Below are 17,620 nucleotides of genomic sequence, written 5' to 3' on the forward strand. Positions count from 1 at the left end.
TAAGGCAATTCTTGGTTTGTGTCTGCTGTAGCAGACTAGAACTACCCCTGTAGGACTCATTTGGAAACTTTCACCAAGTAGTAGTCTCCAACAGTGGCAGACAAGTGTGGAGTTTTTTTACCCCTTCGAAAAGAAAACTTTGGTGAGGGTCAGGCTACATTACATTAGTTTTGCCTTTCAAATGTGACTTTTAGAACTTAAATAGCTGTCTGGGGAGAGAAGCAGTTGGGACTCCAGGAAAAAAAGCACTTCACATACCCCATTCCCTGGGGGGAGGCAGAGGGAAAGAGACTGAGCTTGAAATTGAGTTGATGTAGCTTGCTAAGGTTTCCCACCTAGTAGGTTCATGACGGAGACAAGACTAGAACCACAGAGTGTACATTTATCAGTCTTCATTCTAAACTTTTTTATGGTGTTATCTCTCAACAGCTCGCAAGTGGCACAGAAATGGCATTAAAAAACCCAGGTCAGATCGATATGAATCTCTGAAGGGGGTGAGTATGCTTTTCCTCTCCTGCTTTTTAGTTGTTATGCATTGGTAGCTAGCTGGCAGGCGTCATGTATGCTTACTGGCTGTGTTTGCATTGTAAGAGGACCGTGTAACAATGAATGTTAATGCACAGTCATGGAGCATAAAGCATTAAGGGGCATAAAGCATTAGTGTCACAGGATCCCACCCACCCCATCACTGTCAGATGCAGATAGAAACTACAGGTTTCATCTTGCAGTATGCTTTGTGTTTTATCTTTGCTGAAGATGGCCTTTCTCTGGCCTTTTGTCCTATGGCTTCTCTCATTTTGCCATGGTTGAAGAATCTCTTCCTACACAACAAAAGTTGCCTTTAAATTCTTTGTCTGCTGATTTGGCTGATGTAAATTCTGTATATCAGCTAATTCAGCTGGCGTAGATTAGCGTCTTGATGCAATGGAAGGTACCTCAGTGTAAAAAACAAAACTCAGTAGTATCCCTCAATTTCTGTTTGTTCTTTGCTTGTATTTGCTGATTTAGTGCCAAGGTACCATAATTTTCAGTTTTTAAGAACTTGAGCAGTTCATTATTAATACATCCCTTTAAAATCCAGCTTTGCCTTCTTTCCAAGGCTTGCAAACCCTCACTTGTATAGATTACATATTGTTGCTTCATAATATCTCAGTGAAGACCAGTTTTAGGGTCCAGTGCTATCCAACTTCTTATTGTGGAATAGGGCTAAATGCAGGAGCTGCAAACCTTCTTAACTGTCATGATAAATACTATCATCAAGGACTCTCAATAATTATTCAGCAGGTTGTAAGGTAACTTTCTTTGAATTGATAAATGAATTCTCTTTCACTTCCCCTCCCCACAGGTTGATCCCAAGTTTCTGAGGAACATGCGCTTTGCAAAGAAACACAACAAGAAAGGGCTGAAAAAAATGCGGGCCAACAATGCCAGCAATACTAAGTAGCCAGCATGCCTTTGTATGGCAAATTGGACTGACTTGTTTGGCACCTGATGAGCAGATTTTACTTTGCATTGTTTGTTTTCACAAACAAACATTTTTGCATTTTGTATAAATAAAATTGGGTGCAATGTACAGGTGAAATGTGATGCTTTTTGTTATGTGTGTTCAAGGGGGTTGTGGCTTCTGAAAGTGGGATTTAATTTCCCAACACTGAATTCAAGCAGAGTTAAACTTGCTAATTCTAACCTAATGACAATGTTCAACTTTTTTCTGACGTTAAAATTATTTCTGAGTTTTCATATTGGGGAGTCTGCATTCATTCTGCTGGTCGGGAAGAGCATCTGCTGCGGACTTGGAAAGCTGGGCAGGTGAGGTGACATGGAGGGGCAAAGCAGACAGAAAAGGCAAGAAGGGGGTTATCTGCTGTGTGAAGACTAGGGAAGTGGAAATCCTGAACCCTAAGGAACTCTTGAAAGCAGGTGACCAAAGAAGGCAGAAAGAGGTAGATGGAAGATGGAGAATTTCTACAGGATCAGGAGACTGTGGGCCCATTCCTATCCAACTTTCCAGTGCCGGTACAGCTGCCATGCAACCTTAAGGAAAGTCAACAAATGTTCCCTTACTTGGAGGAGGCCTCCATGATTGCCTCTCCACCACAGGATGCAGCACATGGCTCATTAGCATGGCTGCATTGGCACTGGAAAATTGGATAGGATTTGGCCCTGTATTGGTGGGAAAGAGGTGTGAAGGTACTGAATTTCATGTGTGAACTCAAAATCATTGTGGCATTAAAACTGTGACTAGAATACCGTTAAGTTCCTCTTGTGCTTCCCTTCTACACACCTGCTATGTCCCAAGTTACAAAATTATGGCTGAAGTTGCAATGTTAATCGCTAGTCAGTTGGTTCAGACCACTCTTTAGTGCCCCGACCAGTCTCATGCTATTAATGATGTGCACTCATGTCCCAACACCGCCTCTCACTTTCATGGTCATTTTTCTGATTGCATGGGGGGTTGTCATGTGCCTTTGCTATCATTACATTTGAATGAATATGCCTACAAGAAATCTGAATTGAACTTTGTAATGGGAACTGTAATTACCTGTTCTCAGTGTTTGATCACTGATCTAGTTTCCTTAGCAATATCACAAGGGCATAGGTGGTCATGTTTGTCCATTAGAAGACCAATCCACTCAGAGTAGGGTAACGCCTTTATTAGGATCAGCCAAAAGATAACGAGATCAAACAACAAGCTTTTGAATTCTATAACAAGGATTCTCAAACTGTGGGTCGTGACCTGATTGTTGGTGGGTCGCAAAGCTGCAACTGACAAACTGATAGCAGATGAGCAAAATGCATGGAGTCCTATGGAAAGTGAAACTGAGGCACATCATGTGTTTACTTGTGAGTACGTGAACCTGCCTTGGTTCATTGCAAAGGGCAGGCTAAAAGGAATCCAATGCTACTAGAATGTTCCCAATCCAATGAATGCAGCCCCTCAAAAAACCACTTGAGAAGGAAGTCCCTCCCTCCAAGCTGACGAATGTATTGAACCCTATGGAAGCAAAACCAAGCTACACATTTGTGTTTACTTGCAAGTAAGCAAACATGTATTGCTTTGTGTGGAATGTCAGGCTAAGTGGAGTGCAAGGCTACCAATCTGATGAATGGACCTCAATGAGTGCTCTAGAAGGCAGCCCCCCACCCCACCCCATCACACAGTAAATTAGGGTTGAGCTGGTAAGACTTCTTTAGTCTTGTAAAGCCAGGTGGGTCTGGTGATGTGTAATTTTAAAAAGTGGGTTCTAGTGCTAAAAACATTTGGGAACCACTGTTTTATTAGAAAGGGTTCTCTTTTACAGATTCCTCTTCCCCCACCCCCACAGTGGAGCCTCATTTCCTCTCCTCATAACTCTGGGGTCTTAATGCTGTTAAGAGGGAAGCTTTGAATCTCTATCCAGCCCAAACAAAAATGTTGATTTAAAATTGATTTTGTCTCAGATCACAGTGAACTGGCTAAAATATAAGAACTTAAATTTCAGGCAGGCTACAGAGAGAATTCACCTGGTGGAACAGGGTTGGCTTCCCCATCTCATCTCCCCTTATTTATTTGTTTTTACTTTAATTATTTACAATTATTCATTTTAATTTATTTATAGCCTGATTATCTAGGGAAAATGGCATAATTTCAGTGCTTGCCATGGGCAATTTCAGTGTTTGCTGCATTCTCAGGAAAGCACTTCCTACTTGATGTCACTTCTGGCCATGACGTAATCTCTGGGTTACTGACATCACTTCCAGTGGGTCCTCGATAGACTCGCATTCTAAAAGTGGGTCCCGGTGCTAAAAGTTTGAGAACCCCTCTTCTATAGGATTCCCATCAGCTAAAAGATAAGCAAAAATTGAGTGGAGGGGAAGTTGACTGATGGGGAACCTACAATGTGTCCCTATTACCCTCCCACCTTTTTCTTATAAATTATTCTGATGCAGAATCCTATAGGATTTCTTTTTAAATATTTTTTAGAAGTTTATTTTAATTTCAATTAATTCCAGGTATGGGTGATACTACATAGCTTCCATTACTACTGTTGGACTTGGTTTTGATCCACTCTTGAAAGGACAAATAATTTTGGTTTCCGGTGTAGCTTTCTAGCACATAATTGCTTCCATATTAAAGCATCCTTCAACAGCAAGCGTGGATTAAAACCAGTAATTGATGACATGATACAATGGAAGAGTAATCAAAACACCTGGTTCTGATTCCAATTAGATAAGAACATAAGAACAGCCCCACTGGATCAGGCCATAGGCCCATCTAGTCCAGCTTCCTGTATCTCGCAGTGGCCCACCAGATGCTCCAGGGAGCACACCAGATAACAAGAGACCTCATCCTGGTGCCCTCCCTTGCATCTGGCATTCTGACATAACCCATTTCTAAAATCAGGAGGTTGCACATACACATCATGGCTTGTACCCCGTAATGGATTTTTGCTCCAGAAACTTGTCCAATCCCCTTTTAAAGGCATCCAGGCCAGACGCCGTCACCACATCCTACGGCAAGGAGTTCCACAGACCGACCACACACTGAGTGAAGAAATATTTTCTTTTGTCTGTCCTAACCCTCCCAACACTCAATTTTAGTGGATGTCCCCTGGTTCTGGTGTTATGTGAGAGTGTAAAGAGCATCTCTCTATCCACTTTACCCTTCCCATGCATAATTTTGTATGTCTTGATCATGTCCCCCCTCGGGCGCCTCTTTTCTAGGCTGAAGAGGCCGAAACACCGTAGCCTTTCCTCATAAGGAAGGTTCCCCAGTCCAGTAATCATCTTAGTCGCTCTCTTTTGCACCTTTTCCATTTTCGCTATGTCCTTTTTGAGATGTGGCGACTGGAACTGGACACAATACTCCAGGTGTGGCCTTAGATCAGACTATGGTTGTCTCTAGCTGCTTGTTTTGAAGCCATTTAGTTCTTGTACCAAAAAAAATCAAGATGATCTGCTCACTGTTAAATGGACAGTCAGTTGGATTATAGTAACAACATTCACCAATAATTTTGCTCTCAGTGGCCACAAACTGAAATGTGAAAATTTCTTCTAATAGTGGCCACCTTTGATTTTGAGATTATAAAGTTCCTTGTTGCACTGCGTTTTTTTTTTTCCTGATCTCTGCTTTGGAAGGAATCTTTGTGTATCAAGTTAACACTGGAAACTGGCCTGAGTTAACTTACAGACTTCTGTTTCCACAATATGGCAGGAGGGGGGTTAAATTACTTTTCACTTCGGTTCTCTAAGCAGCCTTTTGTGTGTTAAACTGTTTCACACTCTTAGAGGCTGACTTAAGATCTGCATCAAAATCTCCTAAACTCCATATTTTGCACAGGCTATTGAGGAACCTAGAACATGCTCCCCCTCCCCTCCTGGCAGAATGGGCAGCAAAATGGCAGATGCGCTTCAATGTCAGTAAGTGTAAAGTCATGCACATTGGGGCAAAAAATCAAAACTTTAGATATAGGCTGATGGGTTCTGAGCTGTCTGTGACAGATCAGGAGAGAGATCTTGGGGTGGTGGTGGACAGGTCGATGAAAGTGTCGACCCAATGTGCGGCGGCAGTGAAGAAGGCCAATTCTATGCTTGGAATCATTAGGAAGGGTATTGAGAACAAAACGGCTAGTATTATAATGCCGTTGTACAAATCGATGGTAAGGCCACACCTGGAGTATTGTGTCCAGTTCTGGTCGCCGCATCTCAAAAAAGACATAGTGGAAATGGAAAAGGTGCAAAAGAGAGCGACTAAGATGATTATGGGGCTGGGGCACCTTCCTTATGAGGAAAGGCTACGGCGTTTGGGCCTCTTCAGCCTAGAAAAGAGACGCTTGAGGGGGGACATGATTGAGACATACAAAATTATGCAGGGAATGGACAGAGTGGATAGGGAGATGCTCTTTACACTCTCACATAATACCAGAACCAGGGGACATCCACTAAAATTGAGTGTTGGGCAGGTTAGGACAGACAAAAGAAAATATTTCTTTACTCAGCGTGTGGTCGATCTGTGGAACTCCTTGCCACAGGATGTGGTGATGGCATCTGGCCTAGATGCCTTTAAAAGGGGATTGGACAAGTTTCTGGAGGAAAAAATCCATTATGGGTTACAAGCCATGATGTGTGTGCGCAACCTCCTGATTTTGGAAATGGGTTAAGTCAGAATGCCAGATGCAAGGGAGGGCACCAGGATGAGGTCTCTTGTTATCTGGTGTGCTCCCTGTGGCATTTGGTGGGCCGCTGTGAGATACAGGAAGCTGGACTAGATGGGCCTATGGCCTGATCCAGTGGGGCTGTTCTTATGTTCTCCCCTGCATTTTTGTTTGCTTGCCATCTGGGGTTTCCAAACTGTGGGTCCATGGCCCACCAGTGGATCACAACCCAATTTTTGGTGCACGAAACTGACAGGATAGGTTGTGTGCATCAAAGGTTAAACAACCTCCTACTTGGAGGGAGCACTGATGTCCAATCACCATTATAGCCACAGAGGCTTGAGTGGCTAGTAAAGTAAAACATTGTTTTAGGTGGGTCCTGATGCTAAAAAGTTTGGAAACCGCTGAGCTAGCCTGCTGAAGAATCCTTTGGTATTTGAAAACTTGTGGCTTGTAATATGTTAACTAATCAGTGTGTATTGCTACAATGACACTTGTCCAGTAGGTGGTGTCCATTTTCAGCACATTTGCAGTACTGTACTGCCAAACTAAACCATGGGAGAGGAGAATTTCTGGTGAAAGATCTGGGAATTATTTTAAAAACATAACTTGGTTAGGGCCCAATCCTATACAATTTTCCAGTATCAGTCCAGCCGTGCCTATGTGGTGTGCGCTGCATCTGTAGTGGGGATGCAGCCTCAGAGGTCTCAACATATGGGAACATTTGTTCCCTTGGGGCTGCACTGCAGCTGCACCAGTGCTGGAAAGCTGGATGGGATTGGGCCCTTAGTCATTTTAAATATCTGAAGAACGTGTCCTCAATTGTTATCTGCCACAATGTAATCCACCCAAGAACTGACTAAGCCCTGCTGGCTCTGTCCCAAGGGTACATCTAATCCACCATTCTGTTTCCAAGAGTGACTAGACTCTTGGAATCCAGCCTCTGGGTATCTTGCAGGCAGGACCTAGTGGCAAAAGAACGGCCTTGTTTGTCTCTAGCATCTGGTCCACAGAACTGTATCATCTCTGACCATGGGGATTCCATTCAGGAGTCATGGCTCGTAGATGTCAATAGGCCTCTCCTCCATAAGTTTGTCAAATCCACATTTAAAGTCATTTTAAATGAATGGCAGTCATTGCAGCTTGTGGTACTGATACATGATGTGAAGCTTTCCAGTAGTCTGCCCAAAATCTCTTGCCAGTCAATCTCTGGGTGACCTTGACTGTTTTCTCCATACTACTTGTAATTATAACATTCTGTTATGCCCCCACTTTACTGGGTTTTTTTTGTCCTTAACTAAAAAGTCCTAAATGCTTTAGCCTTTTCATGTAGGTCATAGTGGTTGCCTTCTTTTGTGCCTTGAGAGTCTTTCTGAGACAGAGCAACCAGAAATGTACCCAGCATTCCATATGTGACAGTGCTATGCATTTTAATAGATTATGAAGGGTAGTATTCTAGGATTTCAAATCTGGTAAATGGGTATAGCCTGTGGATGCTCATTCCACAGACAAATCCTTATTTGAACTTTTATTAAAGGACAAAAAGGGAAGGCAGAAAAGTGCTTCAAAAAGGCAGGAACCAAAACCACACTATTAAAATCATTCTGTGAAGTTTAAGGCCTAAATTGCTTGTTGCGTTCATATGTTTTTAGGAGTAGCAACTTTTTTAAAAAAACAACAAAACAACAACCAAAAGCCATGAGAGGTCCAATCTAAATTGGACTAGGGGTAGGTATGGTTAACCCACTGTGCTGATTTTCCTGCTGAAAAACATGCTTTCCCCCCCCCCCCCATTTAAATTATTAAATTTTTGAAATTTAAAAAATTTGGCCAATTTTAAACACATCTCTGAACAATGCATTTCATGTAATGAGCAGTATTACATGAAAGCACAACTGAAAAAATGATTTAATTGCTATTTGAAGAAGATTAGAATCTAGAGGTTGGTGCTGTTTGGAATAGTTTTGCGATATGCTTTCCCAATATAAATATTCTCAATAAGATACGTGATCCTGTGGTCACTTGTTTGAGATACAATATGGGAAGTTCTAACTACATTCAACTAGCACTAAGAAGGACATAGTACTTATCACCTCATCTTTGAGCCAGAGTAACTTACCTGTTATATGTCCTTGACATTGGTATGCTGTTGGGGAAAGAGGCTGATCCAGATTGGGACTGTGGCAGGGGCAAAGGGTTAAAGCACTTCTGGACTCAAACCACAGCAAGAAAGATCTGCTGCTCCTACCAGCTAGAGCCCAGAAAAATGAAGCCTATCAGGACCAAACGCATTAATGAAAGGGTGTAGTTTGGCTCTTGCATCATTTCTGTCCCTGAAATAATTGCATACAATAAACACTGTCCCGTGGTACTTTCAGACACTGGAATAACCATACTGATTCATGGTAACCCAGTGGCAAAACCCAAGTTCCTCCATTTATTTCAGTTACAACAATATAGCTTCTGGATTTTTGCACTTGCAAATGTCCCCCAATTCTTCTGCTGGAAAAAATACCTGTAAATGCAGCATTGGGATTTGGACTTGCTTCAGGTATAATGCCAAAACATAGTTACATGAATGAACTTCAGGTTATTTCTTCCCTGGGTAGCACAAATGAGTAATATAGGAGAGAGCCCACAAACTGGAGCTTTATTCTCATGTAACACCAAAATATGGTTTAGTATTAATGTCTGAATAGCACCATTGCTCTGTGGGCATCCTTTTAATTTCATTTCATGGGCTTTTTGTGTTAATTTGGTGCATTGGGTACTAGCTGTCCTTGTGCCATTAATTCTTCCAACTTCTGATCCTATGGAGTACTTCACACTTCGTGACATTCTGCTGAGCTGTGCATTTCAAATTCTTTGAAGTAGCAACTGAACTGGCCCACAGAGTTTTTCACTCTGAAGCAACCTGGGCCATTTGTACACTGATTCAGCTGGCATAATAAAATTCAGCAAGTGTAATAAAATAAAAGTGACATAATAAAATAAAAACATGTTAAGATTCTATTGCATCTGCTGTTAACTTGGGCTGGATACACACAACAGCTAGACCTCCCCCCCCCCCCCCCTTCACAGTCAGTTGAACATTTTCTACCATGGGGTTTTGAATTCAACCAGAACAGGCTCTTTATCTGAGCAGTTAAGCTTCCTAAGAAGTGAGTAGCAGCACAGAATCACCTTTTTGAAGGTGAGGGCCAAAAAGCATTTGTGTCTGTCTTTTTTTCCATTTCCATGTGGGCAAGTCTGCCTTTTGTCATTGCTGACCTTCAACACTGCCCTGACAAGCATGACTTTCCCAAATATGGTCTCAACAGTCTTCCAGCCCAAAATAGCCACATGTGACACAATGCAAGGCGGAATAATGCACTCTAAAGACAGCACTGTATTGTGTGAAGAGAGATGGGGGCTGGTGAGCGTCTGCAGTGCAAAGGTATCAGATGTGCTTCTGCCCACTTGTCATGTGGGTACTTCTGCCTCATAGAATAGTCCTGGCATGAGGACATCCTAAATCCCTTGGAGTCAAAAGCATCACACTTGTCTCTCTGGTAGGCGTGTTCTCTGAAGCAAGCAAAAACGGGGAAAGGATCCCCTTTTACTATACCAGTTCTGAATGGAAATGCATTTATGATTATATCCATTTTTAAAAGTCAGACTGGGCACCCAGCCAACAATTTAGTGCATCCAGTCATTCAGCATCTTCCTAGACCAGCATGGAGCAATTAAGCACTTAGTTGGCAACCTTCAGTCTGGAAAGACTATGGTATCGTGCTCTGAAAGGTGGTTCTGGAACAGCGTCTAGTGTGGCTGAAAAGGCCAATTCGGGAGTGACAATCCCTTCCACACTGGGAGCAAGTGCAGTCTGTCCCTGGCCTGTCTCCCTGGCTATGGGCCTTCCTTCTTTGCCTCTTAGCCTCAGACTGTTGGCCAAGTGTCTCTTCAAACTGGGAAAGGCCATGTTGCACAGCCTGCCTCCAAGCGGGCCGCTCAGAGGCCAGGGTTTCCCACTTGCTGAGGTCCACTCCTAAGGCCTTCAGATCCCTCTTGCAGATGTCCTTGTATTGCAGCTGTGGTCTACCTGTAGGGCGCTTTCCTTGCACGAGTTCTCCATAGAGGAGATCCTTTGGGATCCGGCCATCATCCATTCTCATGACATGACCGAGCCAACGCAGGCGTCTCTGTTTCAGTAGTGCATACATGCTAGGGATTCCAGCTCGTTCCAGGACTGTGTTGTTTGAAACTTTGTCCTGCCAGGTGATGCCGAGATAAATTAAGCACTTATTTGCAGCCATTTCCTTAATATGTACATCAGTCAGCATGATCTGTCCCTCTTCCTCCTGGCAGTCAGTTGCATTGTCATAAAGGCCCAACTCCACCCTCTGTGGAAACGTGCTCTGCCCGTGGGACCCATCTTAATGTGTGTCAGTGACGGGAGGGAGTCACTTGTGCCAAATACTAGCAAGAGAGTGGACAGTGTGGTGGGGGGAAAGAGTTATTCAGAGAAGGACTCGTCATCACAGTAGTTCATGTTTGGCAAGAGCAGGTTCTTGTGAATGTTCAGTTCACCCTGAGGGGCTATTTGGTTTGTATTGCGGCTTGTTTGGCTCCCCTGTAGCCTCTTCAGGGTTGTAGTCAGAGCATTTGACCCACTGTACTTCTTGGACATGATGAGACGCTTCTGCAGCCAGAGGCAGGAGGCAACAACTTTTTCTCGATACTAAATAGGAGGAGAAACAAACAGAACCTTATGTACCTGTTTAGCAGCTGGAGGAGCCATTTTTATGCTGACACTACTTTGCAGGCCTAAATTAACCCACTCTGGCTAGAACAGCTATATTTTTCTTCATGGCACACTGACCTTTATGGCCTTCTCTATGGTCTTTGCCTTTTGTAATATTACTCAGGGCTTGTTTCTAGGTCAACTGTGTGTAGTAGTGAATTGTCTGTCCCTCTTCCTCCACCGGCTCCTTACAGTCTCCTCCTTCGAGCCGACAGAGGAAGAGGGACCAACAATTCATTGCTACAGACAGTTGTCTTTAAAAAAGGCCTCAGAACCCAGAAAATTTTTCAACAATTTTCAATTGCTGTGCTCCAAACTCCCACAGCCCACCTGTGGACATGGCACACCAACTGAAAATTCCTGGTCTAGAGATCATAATGTCAGTGTATGGCTCTGCCCTCTTCAAATCAAGCCATGTTCCACCTAGGTCAGTGGTGTCTGCACTAAAGGGTGATGGCTATTCGGTATTTCAGTATTTTGAGCCTGTCTGGTCATACAAAGGATTGAACATGGGGCCTTTATGAAAAACAGGTGCTTTACCACTGACCTACAGATCTCCGATCACCAAATCTTACTCAGAAATGCCACCTCAGCACTCAGGAAGAAAACTCAGGTATAGCTTATTTGCATAAGCTAACTGATTTAACTGGATGCAAATTAACAACTGACTGGCATTAAGACACTCCAACCTCTATCAAAACTTCATCTGTCGATATGCCACAGTGGGCAGATTTAAAACTGGCTCAATGGGAACCTTGTTCCTTCTCTGCCTCTTCTAAACATTTGTATGAAGATGCAGCTTGACTGCTCATTTCACATGGCTCATATGAGGTCTTGATGACACTACAAAAGAAATGTTTGATGATATCAGGGTTCACCAGGTAAGGGACAAAAAAGAAGAAACAAGGTAAACATCCTTGAAGTCATCAAAGATAATTGCCAGCTTAATTCAGAGCACCACTAGTCTGTCTCCAGAGAGCAGAAAAGTGAATTAAGAGCTGCCTTTTATCCATTACTTTGTTCTCAGATGTCTGATCATCAAAGTCTGGTAGAACTGTACACTTTTCTGATTCATGTCATTACAAATCAACAAGTCATGGAAAGTGATCACCACATTTTTCAGTTTGGAAAAATACAATGTAGGCAAGCAATCAGCTTGGCAAACAGGATCAGGGCCTTCAATCAGAAGGAGCCTGGAATATCTTCCCATTACAGCTCAGTCATATCCTCCCCCCCTCCATGCTGATGCAGCTGTGTCAAAAAAAGCTTGTATTGCATCCTGTGGGGGGGAGGCAAATTGGGTGGTATCCAGTACAAGTTGCCTGTGCTGGGTGCCACGCCCCCAGCTCCCAACATGCCTGCTGCCCTTCCCTGTTCTGCCCCACTCCACCTCCTCCTGCCCCACTCTGACCCCACAGCCAACTCACAATTGTCACTAGGCCTTTACTGCCTCTCCACTGGTGCTCTGGCAGCACTCAACTGCATGCTGCTGGAGTACATTTTACAACTGCTATAAAGCAGGTTCCACTGCCAGAATGCTAGTTCTGGCAGTGGAGAAGCCAGATAGGATTGGGCTCTTAGTGCGCAATCGTAACCAACTTTCCAGCACTAGCATAGCTGTGCCAGTGGGGCATGTGCTGCATCCTGCAGTTGGGGGGCACTCATGGAGGCCTCCTCTAGTTTCGACAATGTTTGTTCCATTACCTCAAAGATGCATTGCCCTTATGTCGGTGCTGGAAAGTGGGTTAGGAGCGCACCCTTAGTCTGATTCAAGTACAATTGTGTTTAGGTAAATGACAAATTCCCCAAGCTGAAAGTGTACAGCAGAACCAACTCCTCCTGACACACAAGGAGGCATGCCAAATGCTGCCCCCCTTACCTGAGGATGTGCCAGCCTCTGCTCCTTCTACTCTCTAATGTTCTTACTCAGCACTTTCCTCCTCGCCCTCTTCCTCTCTGCCCCATCTTCCTTCTCCAGTCCAGAGTGTAAAAGGAGAAGCAGTGGCAGCAAGCAGGCAGACAGAGCTGTGTGCCCTCCACAAATCTGCTGCCTGAGGCAACCAGTTGACCTCATGGATGGGTTGGCCCTGGTGGAAAGAAATGCATGCAACACAGCAAAGAAGTGCTGAGAAGATTTACCTGCTTGTTCAGGCAAATGTAAACAACTGGATTATATATGGTGCCTGTTTTAGCCATGTACATGGGGATGCTCTGGATTTTGGGGTCCACAATCACTTCTGGTTTCACCACTTTGGCCAGGGCAAAAACTGCATAGGGCATCCAGCTAAGAAGAAAGGCCAGAATCATGACAACCACTGTCTTTGTCACCTGAGACTCTGCCCGCTGAGTTGAATTGCTTTGTACCAAACCACTTTTTGCCACCTAAAGAGAGGGAGAGTAGAAGATGCAAACAAAAGCAACATATTTTTCAGTTTCTCTGCCCTGTACACTTTGCCCCTGTAAAGGACTGTACCCGTTTCCACAATTCTTGTGTTCTGTATTGTGCTGTAAAATGAATGTCTGGGGGGGGGGGAAATTGTTTTGGTGGAAATTACTTAAAACTGGCCATGTGATTGGGTAAAATTCTTATTTATTTATTCCCACATGAAGCTGCCACATGAAACTATGATCTTGCCGGGTGGACTGCAAGTGTAAGAACTGTGAACATGGGAAAAGTTCAGCCCTCTCCCCACCCACACACATTGTTGGTCTTTTAAAATCACACCCACACCCTCTGCTTAACACATGCTAAGGGGCAGACCCACATTTGAAGACACCGTTCTGCTGCTATCACATGTGGTTCAGCAGTTATGCTTTCATGAAGTTCAGTCCCTTCATGTCAATCCCACAACTTTCCAAGTACTAACAGCACAATCCTATGCGTGTCTTCTCAAAAGTAAGCTCCTTTGAGTTCAATGGGACTTGCTCTCCGATAAGTGTGCATAGGGTAGCAGCCCAATATAGGCAAGAGACATAAGTTGGGGTTTTACACAGATTTTTTTTGAATCACAGTTTGGAAATTATTTTTTTTAAACGCCTTTATAACTTTCAGGAAATTAATTCTGTCCTTTGCATCTCACGATTTAGAGCTCTCTGAATGGCTCAGAAGTGCATATGGTGCTGGTTTGCCTTTTGCAGCAGTTCTAACAGCATGGACCTTCCTTGTTTCTCTCAAAAGCATTAACCAAAGCTATGACAGTGATCTACAGATGCAAATGAGTCCAACAGGGACTCCAGGGACAACAATAAAGGGTGGAAGATTGTGACAGCTGCTTGACAATGCCTGCGCTAAGGATTCCCAACATGCCCTGGAATATTGTGCCTATAAATAGCTGTAAGTCATAATAGTGTAGAGGGCATACCTAACTGGAATGTTCTAATTAAGGTCAGGCAGTTGTTTCTGAAACTCCTAACCATGTGCCTACTCCAAGGCTGTATTTGCTTTTTCTTCGTTTTTTCCTTTGTCCTTTCTTTTGCAGTTTTTTTGTCCTTTCTTAAGTCCTTTTCTATTAGATAATCATAGCATTTTATCTATATTGCTCCAGTGTCAGTCTGCTGTTATATACATGGCCCAATCCTATCCCGGACTGGGAGAGCGTATGCTCCACCAAAACATACTGTGCAAAAAGTGCTGGAAAGCACTTTGTGACAGCACTTCTAGCTGGCACAGCGGTGGGAAAACCAGAGTCTTCCCGTGCATACCAGCACTCACAGGGATGCCCACTGGCACAGATAAGTCCAGTGCAGGCACAAGAGAAAGGCAGGGGAGGGCGGGGAGGAGGTGGAACTGGGTAGGGGTGGCAATGGGGGCAGGGAGTGGGTGGTCAGATCAGGGAGGGGGCGGAATCGGCTGCACCAGTACACACTTGTGCCAGCAATATCACTGCTACAGGTCCTAGTTGATCCACTGCAGTTGCTGGGACTTGCCCAGGGGACAAGGGAATAAGGAGACCTCTAGCAACCTAAATTTCCCCTGTAGGGTGCAGTGTAACCCGCACCAGTGCCCCTGCATCACCACAAGGGAATTTAGTTAGGATTGGGGTGATTCCACAGGCCTACAAAATTGAGGGTCAGAAAAGTTTTTCCCAAACTTTATGGTGATTTGCTATGAATTTGGGGTGCTGATTCCAAAAATGGCATCCGTTTTGCCCTATCACGTCTAGTTTGGAGCTATAGTATAGCCTCATTAGTGAATGGTTCAAGCAGCTTCCTCATGAGGAAGCTGCTTGAACCATTCACTAATGAGGCTATACTATATCTCCAAAACTAGACGTGATAGGGCAAAATGCATACCATTTTTGGAATTAGCACCCCAAATATACCCAGGAATTGGTGTAAGGAAGCAAAATGTGCGTTGGCCTGTGTTATGCGTCTGATCCAGTCCCCTGACGTACAAAGGGGATTCTGTGCAAGGAGGCTTATTCTCTGTTCACTTCCTTTGAAGACCCAGCACCAAACACACAACCCTTTCCACACACTAAATTCTTTGATGTGTGCATGCTCTTGCACCTGCAAGAAATCACTAGACATACTGATGGCCACTAGCTGCCTTGGTTGGCTTTAGACAACTTTATCAAGGACTGGTCTATCAATGGTTATTTAGTCATGATGGCTGTGCAATACCTCCGAGTTCAGCAACATTATGCTTCTGTTGCATATCTGTTGCAGAGGAGTAATGGCAGGAAAGAAGGATACCTTGTTTGCCTGCTTGTAGGTTTCTCAGGAGAATATGGTGGATCATTGTGGGATACAAGATACTGGACTAAATGGGCCTTTGGCCCGAATGAGCAGGGCAAATCATGTGTTTTTATGTTTGTACTAGATCTTGGCAATAGGTCTATGCAACAGACTTTGAAGTACAGTAAATGGATTTTGAGGGGTTTTTGTTCTGTTTTGTTTTTGGGAAAAAGTAGGATTTATCTAAAAGTAGGGATTTGGCGTGAAATTCAGGGGAAAATTCTCAAGGACTGATGGGATTGCAACTTGAGTTTTCCACCATTTCTTTTTTTTTTTTTTTAACCCACTCTATTACTTTTAGAAAGTTCCTGGAGTCCTTTTGGAAACTCCAACCTCATAGTACTGTGGAGAAAAATAAAATACAGGTGACTCACCTTTCTCAGGGAGCAAATGAGCTTGCCATATGACAAAAGAATCAGGGTCAAAGGAATCAGGAAACAACAAATGAAGAGAGACAAGTGGTAGCTGCGGCTCTTCCAGTCGTCTCTGTGCCAGGCTGGGGCGCAATTGGAGGCAATACCTTCCACATCATAGCTACTCCAGCCAAGAAGTGGTGGAATAGTCCACACCGCAGACCAGAGCCAGACAAATAGGAGGGCCAGGATGGCATGTTTCTTCCCAAACTGAATGGCTTTGAATGGCCTGCATACCACCAGGTACCTCTCCACAGCACACACCACCACTGACCAAAGGGCCACCAGCCCTACATCGGGGAAAGGAAATAATAATGCAAGTTATTCTCATGTTTCATTGACAAGGGGTGGTGGTGGTGAAGGCTGCCTAATCAACCCTTTCCCCTATGTATTTCCCTGCCCACAGGGCTGGCTCCATGTTTCAGGGGCTCTTAGCAAAGTCCATGGGCCCCTTCCTACTTGGGTGAGTCCTAAGACAGTCACTCCAACACCACCATGATCACCCCCCCCCCCCAATGTAAAGACTATAGGGCAGAGGTGATGCCAGCAGTGGTGAATCTAGTGAGGGTAGGAGGCGGCTCACACCTGGTAACATCCTGGGGGAGGTGTGTGTGACACCACTAGTGGTCAAAATTATGGAAACCTTGATATTTACAAATAATACCATCATGAATATTAATTTGCATAGAAAATCCAAGTAATTATTATCTCAACCCTGAGTAACTTTTTTCACTGTAATTGGGGCTATTGGGGCTACAATGCATTGATTTGTATTTGTATATGCAATCTGAGGATTGCATATATAAACACAGGTACACGTATTGGGCTAATTCAGACCATACTTAAAAGTCCAACCAGCCCCACATGAAAAAAAAAATATACACACTGAGCACGTGAATGCCAGCCTCTCCCCTCCCTTCTTGGAGAATTTGGGGCATTTTCTCTAATCACATGGGGGGTTTCATCTGAGCCACCCCCATGCAATTAGAAAAAAGTGTCCTTAATTCCTCCAGGTGCAAGGGAAGGGGTCAGAATGTGTGTGCTTAATGAGCACACATGTCTATTACCACGTGGGTCAGATGTTGACAGTATTGTCTGTATGGACAAACTTTGTTACGCATGCTATACAACCTATACAGAAGAACTTTCATCAGTAATAACATACAGCGATTGAGATGGCTAAGAGGCAAACACTTACCAAACAGAGCAACACAGAAACCCTGGAAGATGCAGAATGACTTGCTTTGGAAGTAATATCCTTGCAGATTAGCGTCTGTGGTGGGACAAAGTCCAATCACTATGCTAAAGATGTCAGCGACTGACAAGTTCACCACAGCATAATTAATAGGAACCCTGAGAAATTTGTACCTGATGGTTAATATAATTATGATGCCGTTGAACCAGAGACCCAAGAACACACCAAGAGCCATTAGGACTCCGAGAACAAACTTGTATTTCCTTTCAATGACCCAGTCCGTGCAGGTAGTGGAATGACATGTCGAGTTGGCTTCAAGGGATGTTGAAACATTGGAAGAAAACAGAGAATGATTCAT

The 17,620-nt window shown here is 43.9% G+C and overlaps 1 protein-coding gene across 1 annotated transcript; it reads right to left on the reverse strand.

Annotated features, from left to right (window-relative positions):
- Window positions 1–10,629: 10,629 nt before the first annotated feature.
- LOC136638929 (parapinopsin-like) lies at window positions 10,630–17,620 on the reverse strand. The gene is made up of 4 exons (XM_066612958.1): window positions 17,266–17,620; window positions 16,029–16,357; window positions 13,057–13,299; window positions 10,630–10,854 (listed from the first exon to the last, which is right to left on the reverse strand). The coding sequence occupies exons 1-4, from the start codon at window positions 17,618–17,620 to the stop codon at window positions 10,630–10,632; spliced, it is 1,152 nt and encodes a 383-aa protein (XP_066469055.1).

This window comes from Tiliqua scincoides, chromosome 2 (genome assembly GCF_035046505.1).
Source record: "Tiliqua scincoides isolate rTilSci1 chromosome 2, rTilSci1.hap2, whole genome shotgun sequence".
Lineage (NCBI taxonomy): Eukaryota > Metazoa > Chordata > Lepidosauria > Squamata > Scincidae > Tiliqua > Tiliqua scincoides.

Bases quoted from the DNA above. Each gene is read 5' to 3' on its own strand.
- LOC136638929 (XM_066612958.1), bottom strand. From the start codon at position 17,620: ATGAATCATTCTCTGTTTTCTTCCAATGTTTCAACATCCCTTGAAGCC. The intron at 16,358-17,265 runs GTAAGTGTTTGC...TCCCCGATGTAG, and splicing joins TTTCTGTGTTGCTCTGTTTG to GGCTGGTGGCCCTTTGGTCA. The intron at 13,300-16,028 runs GTGAGTCACCTG...CCCTCTCTTTAG, and splicing joins TCATTTGCTCCCTGAGAAAG to GTGGCAAAAAGTGGTTTGGT.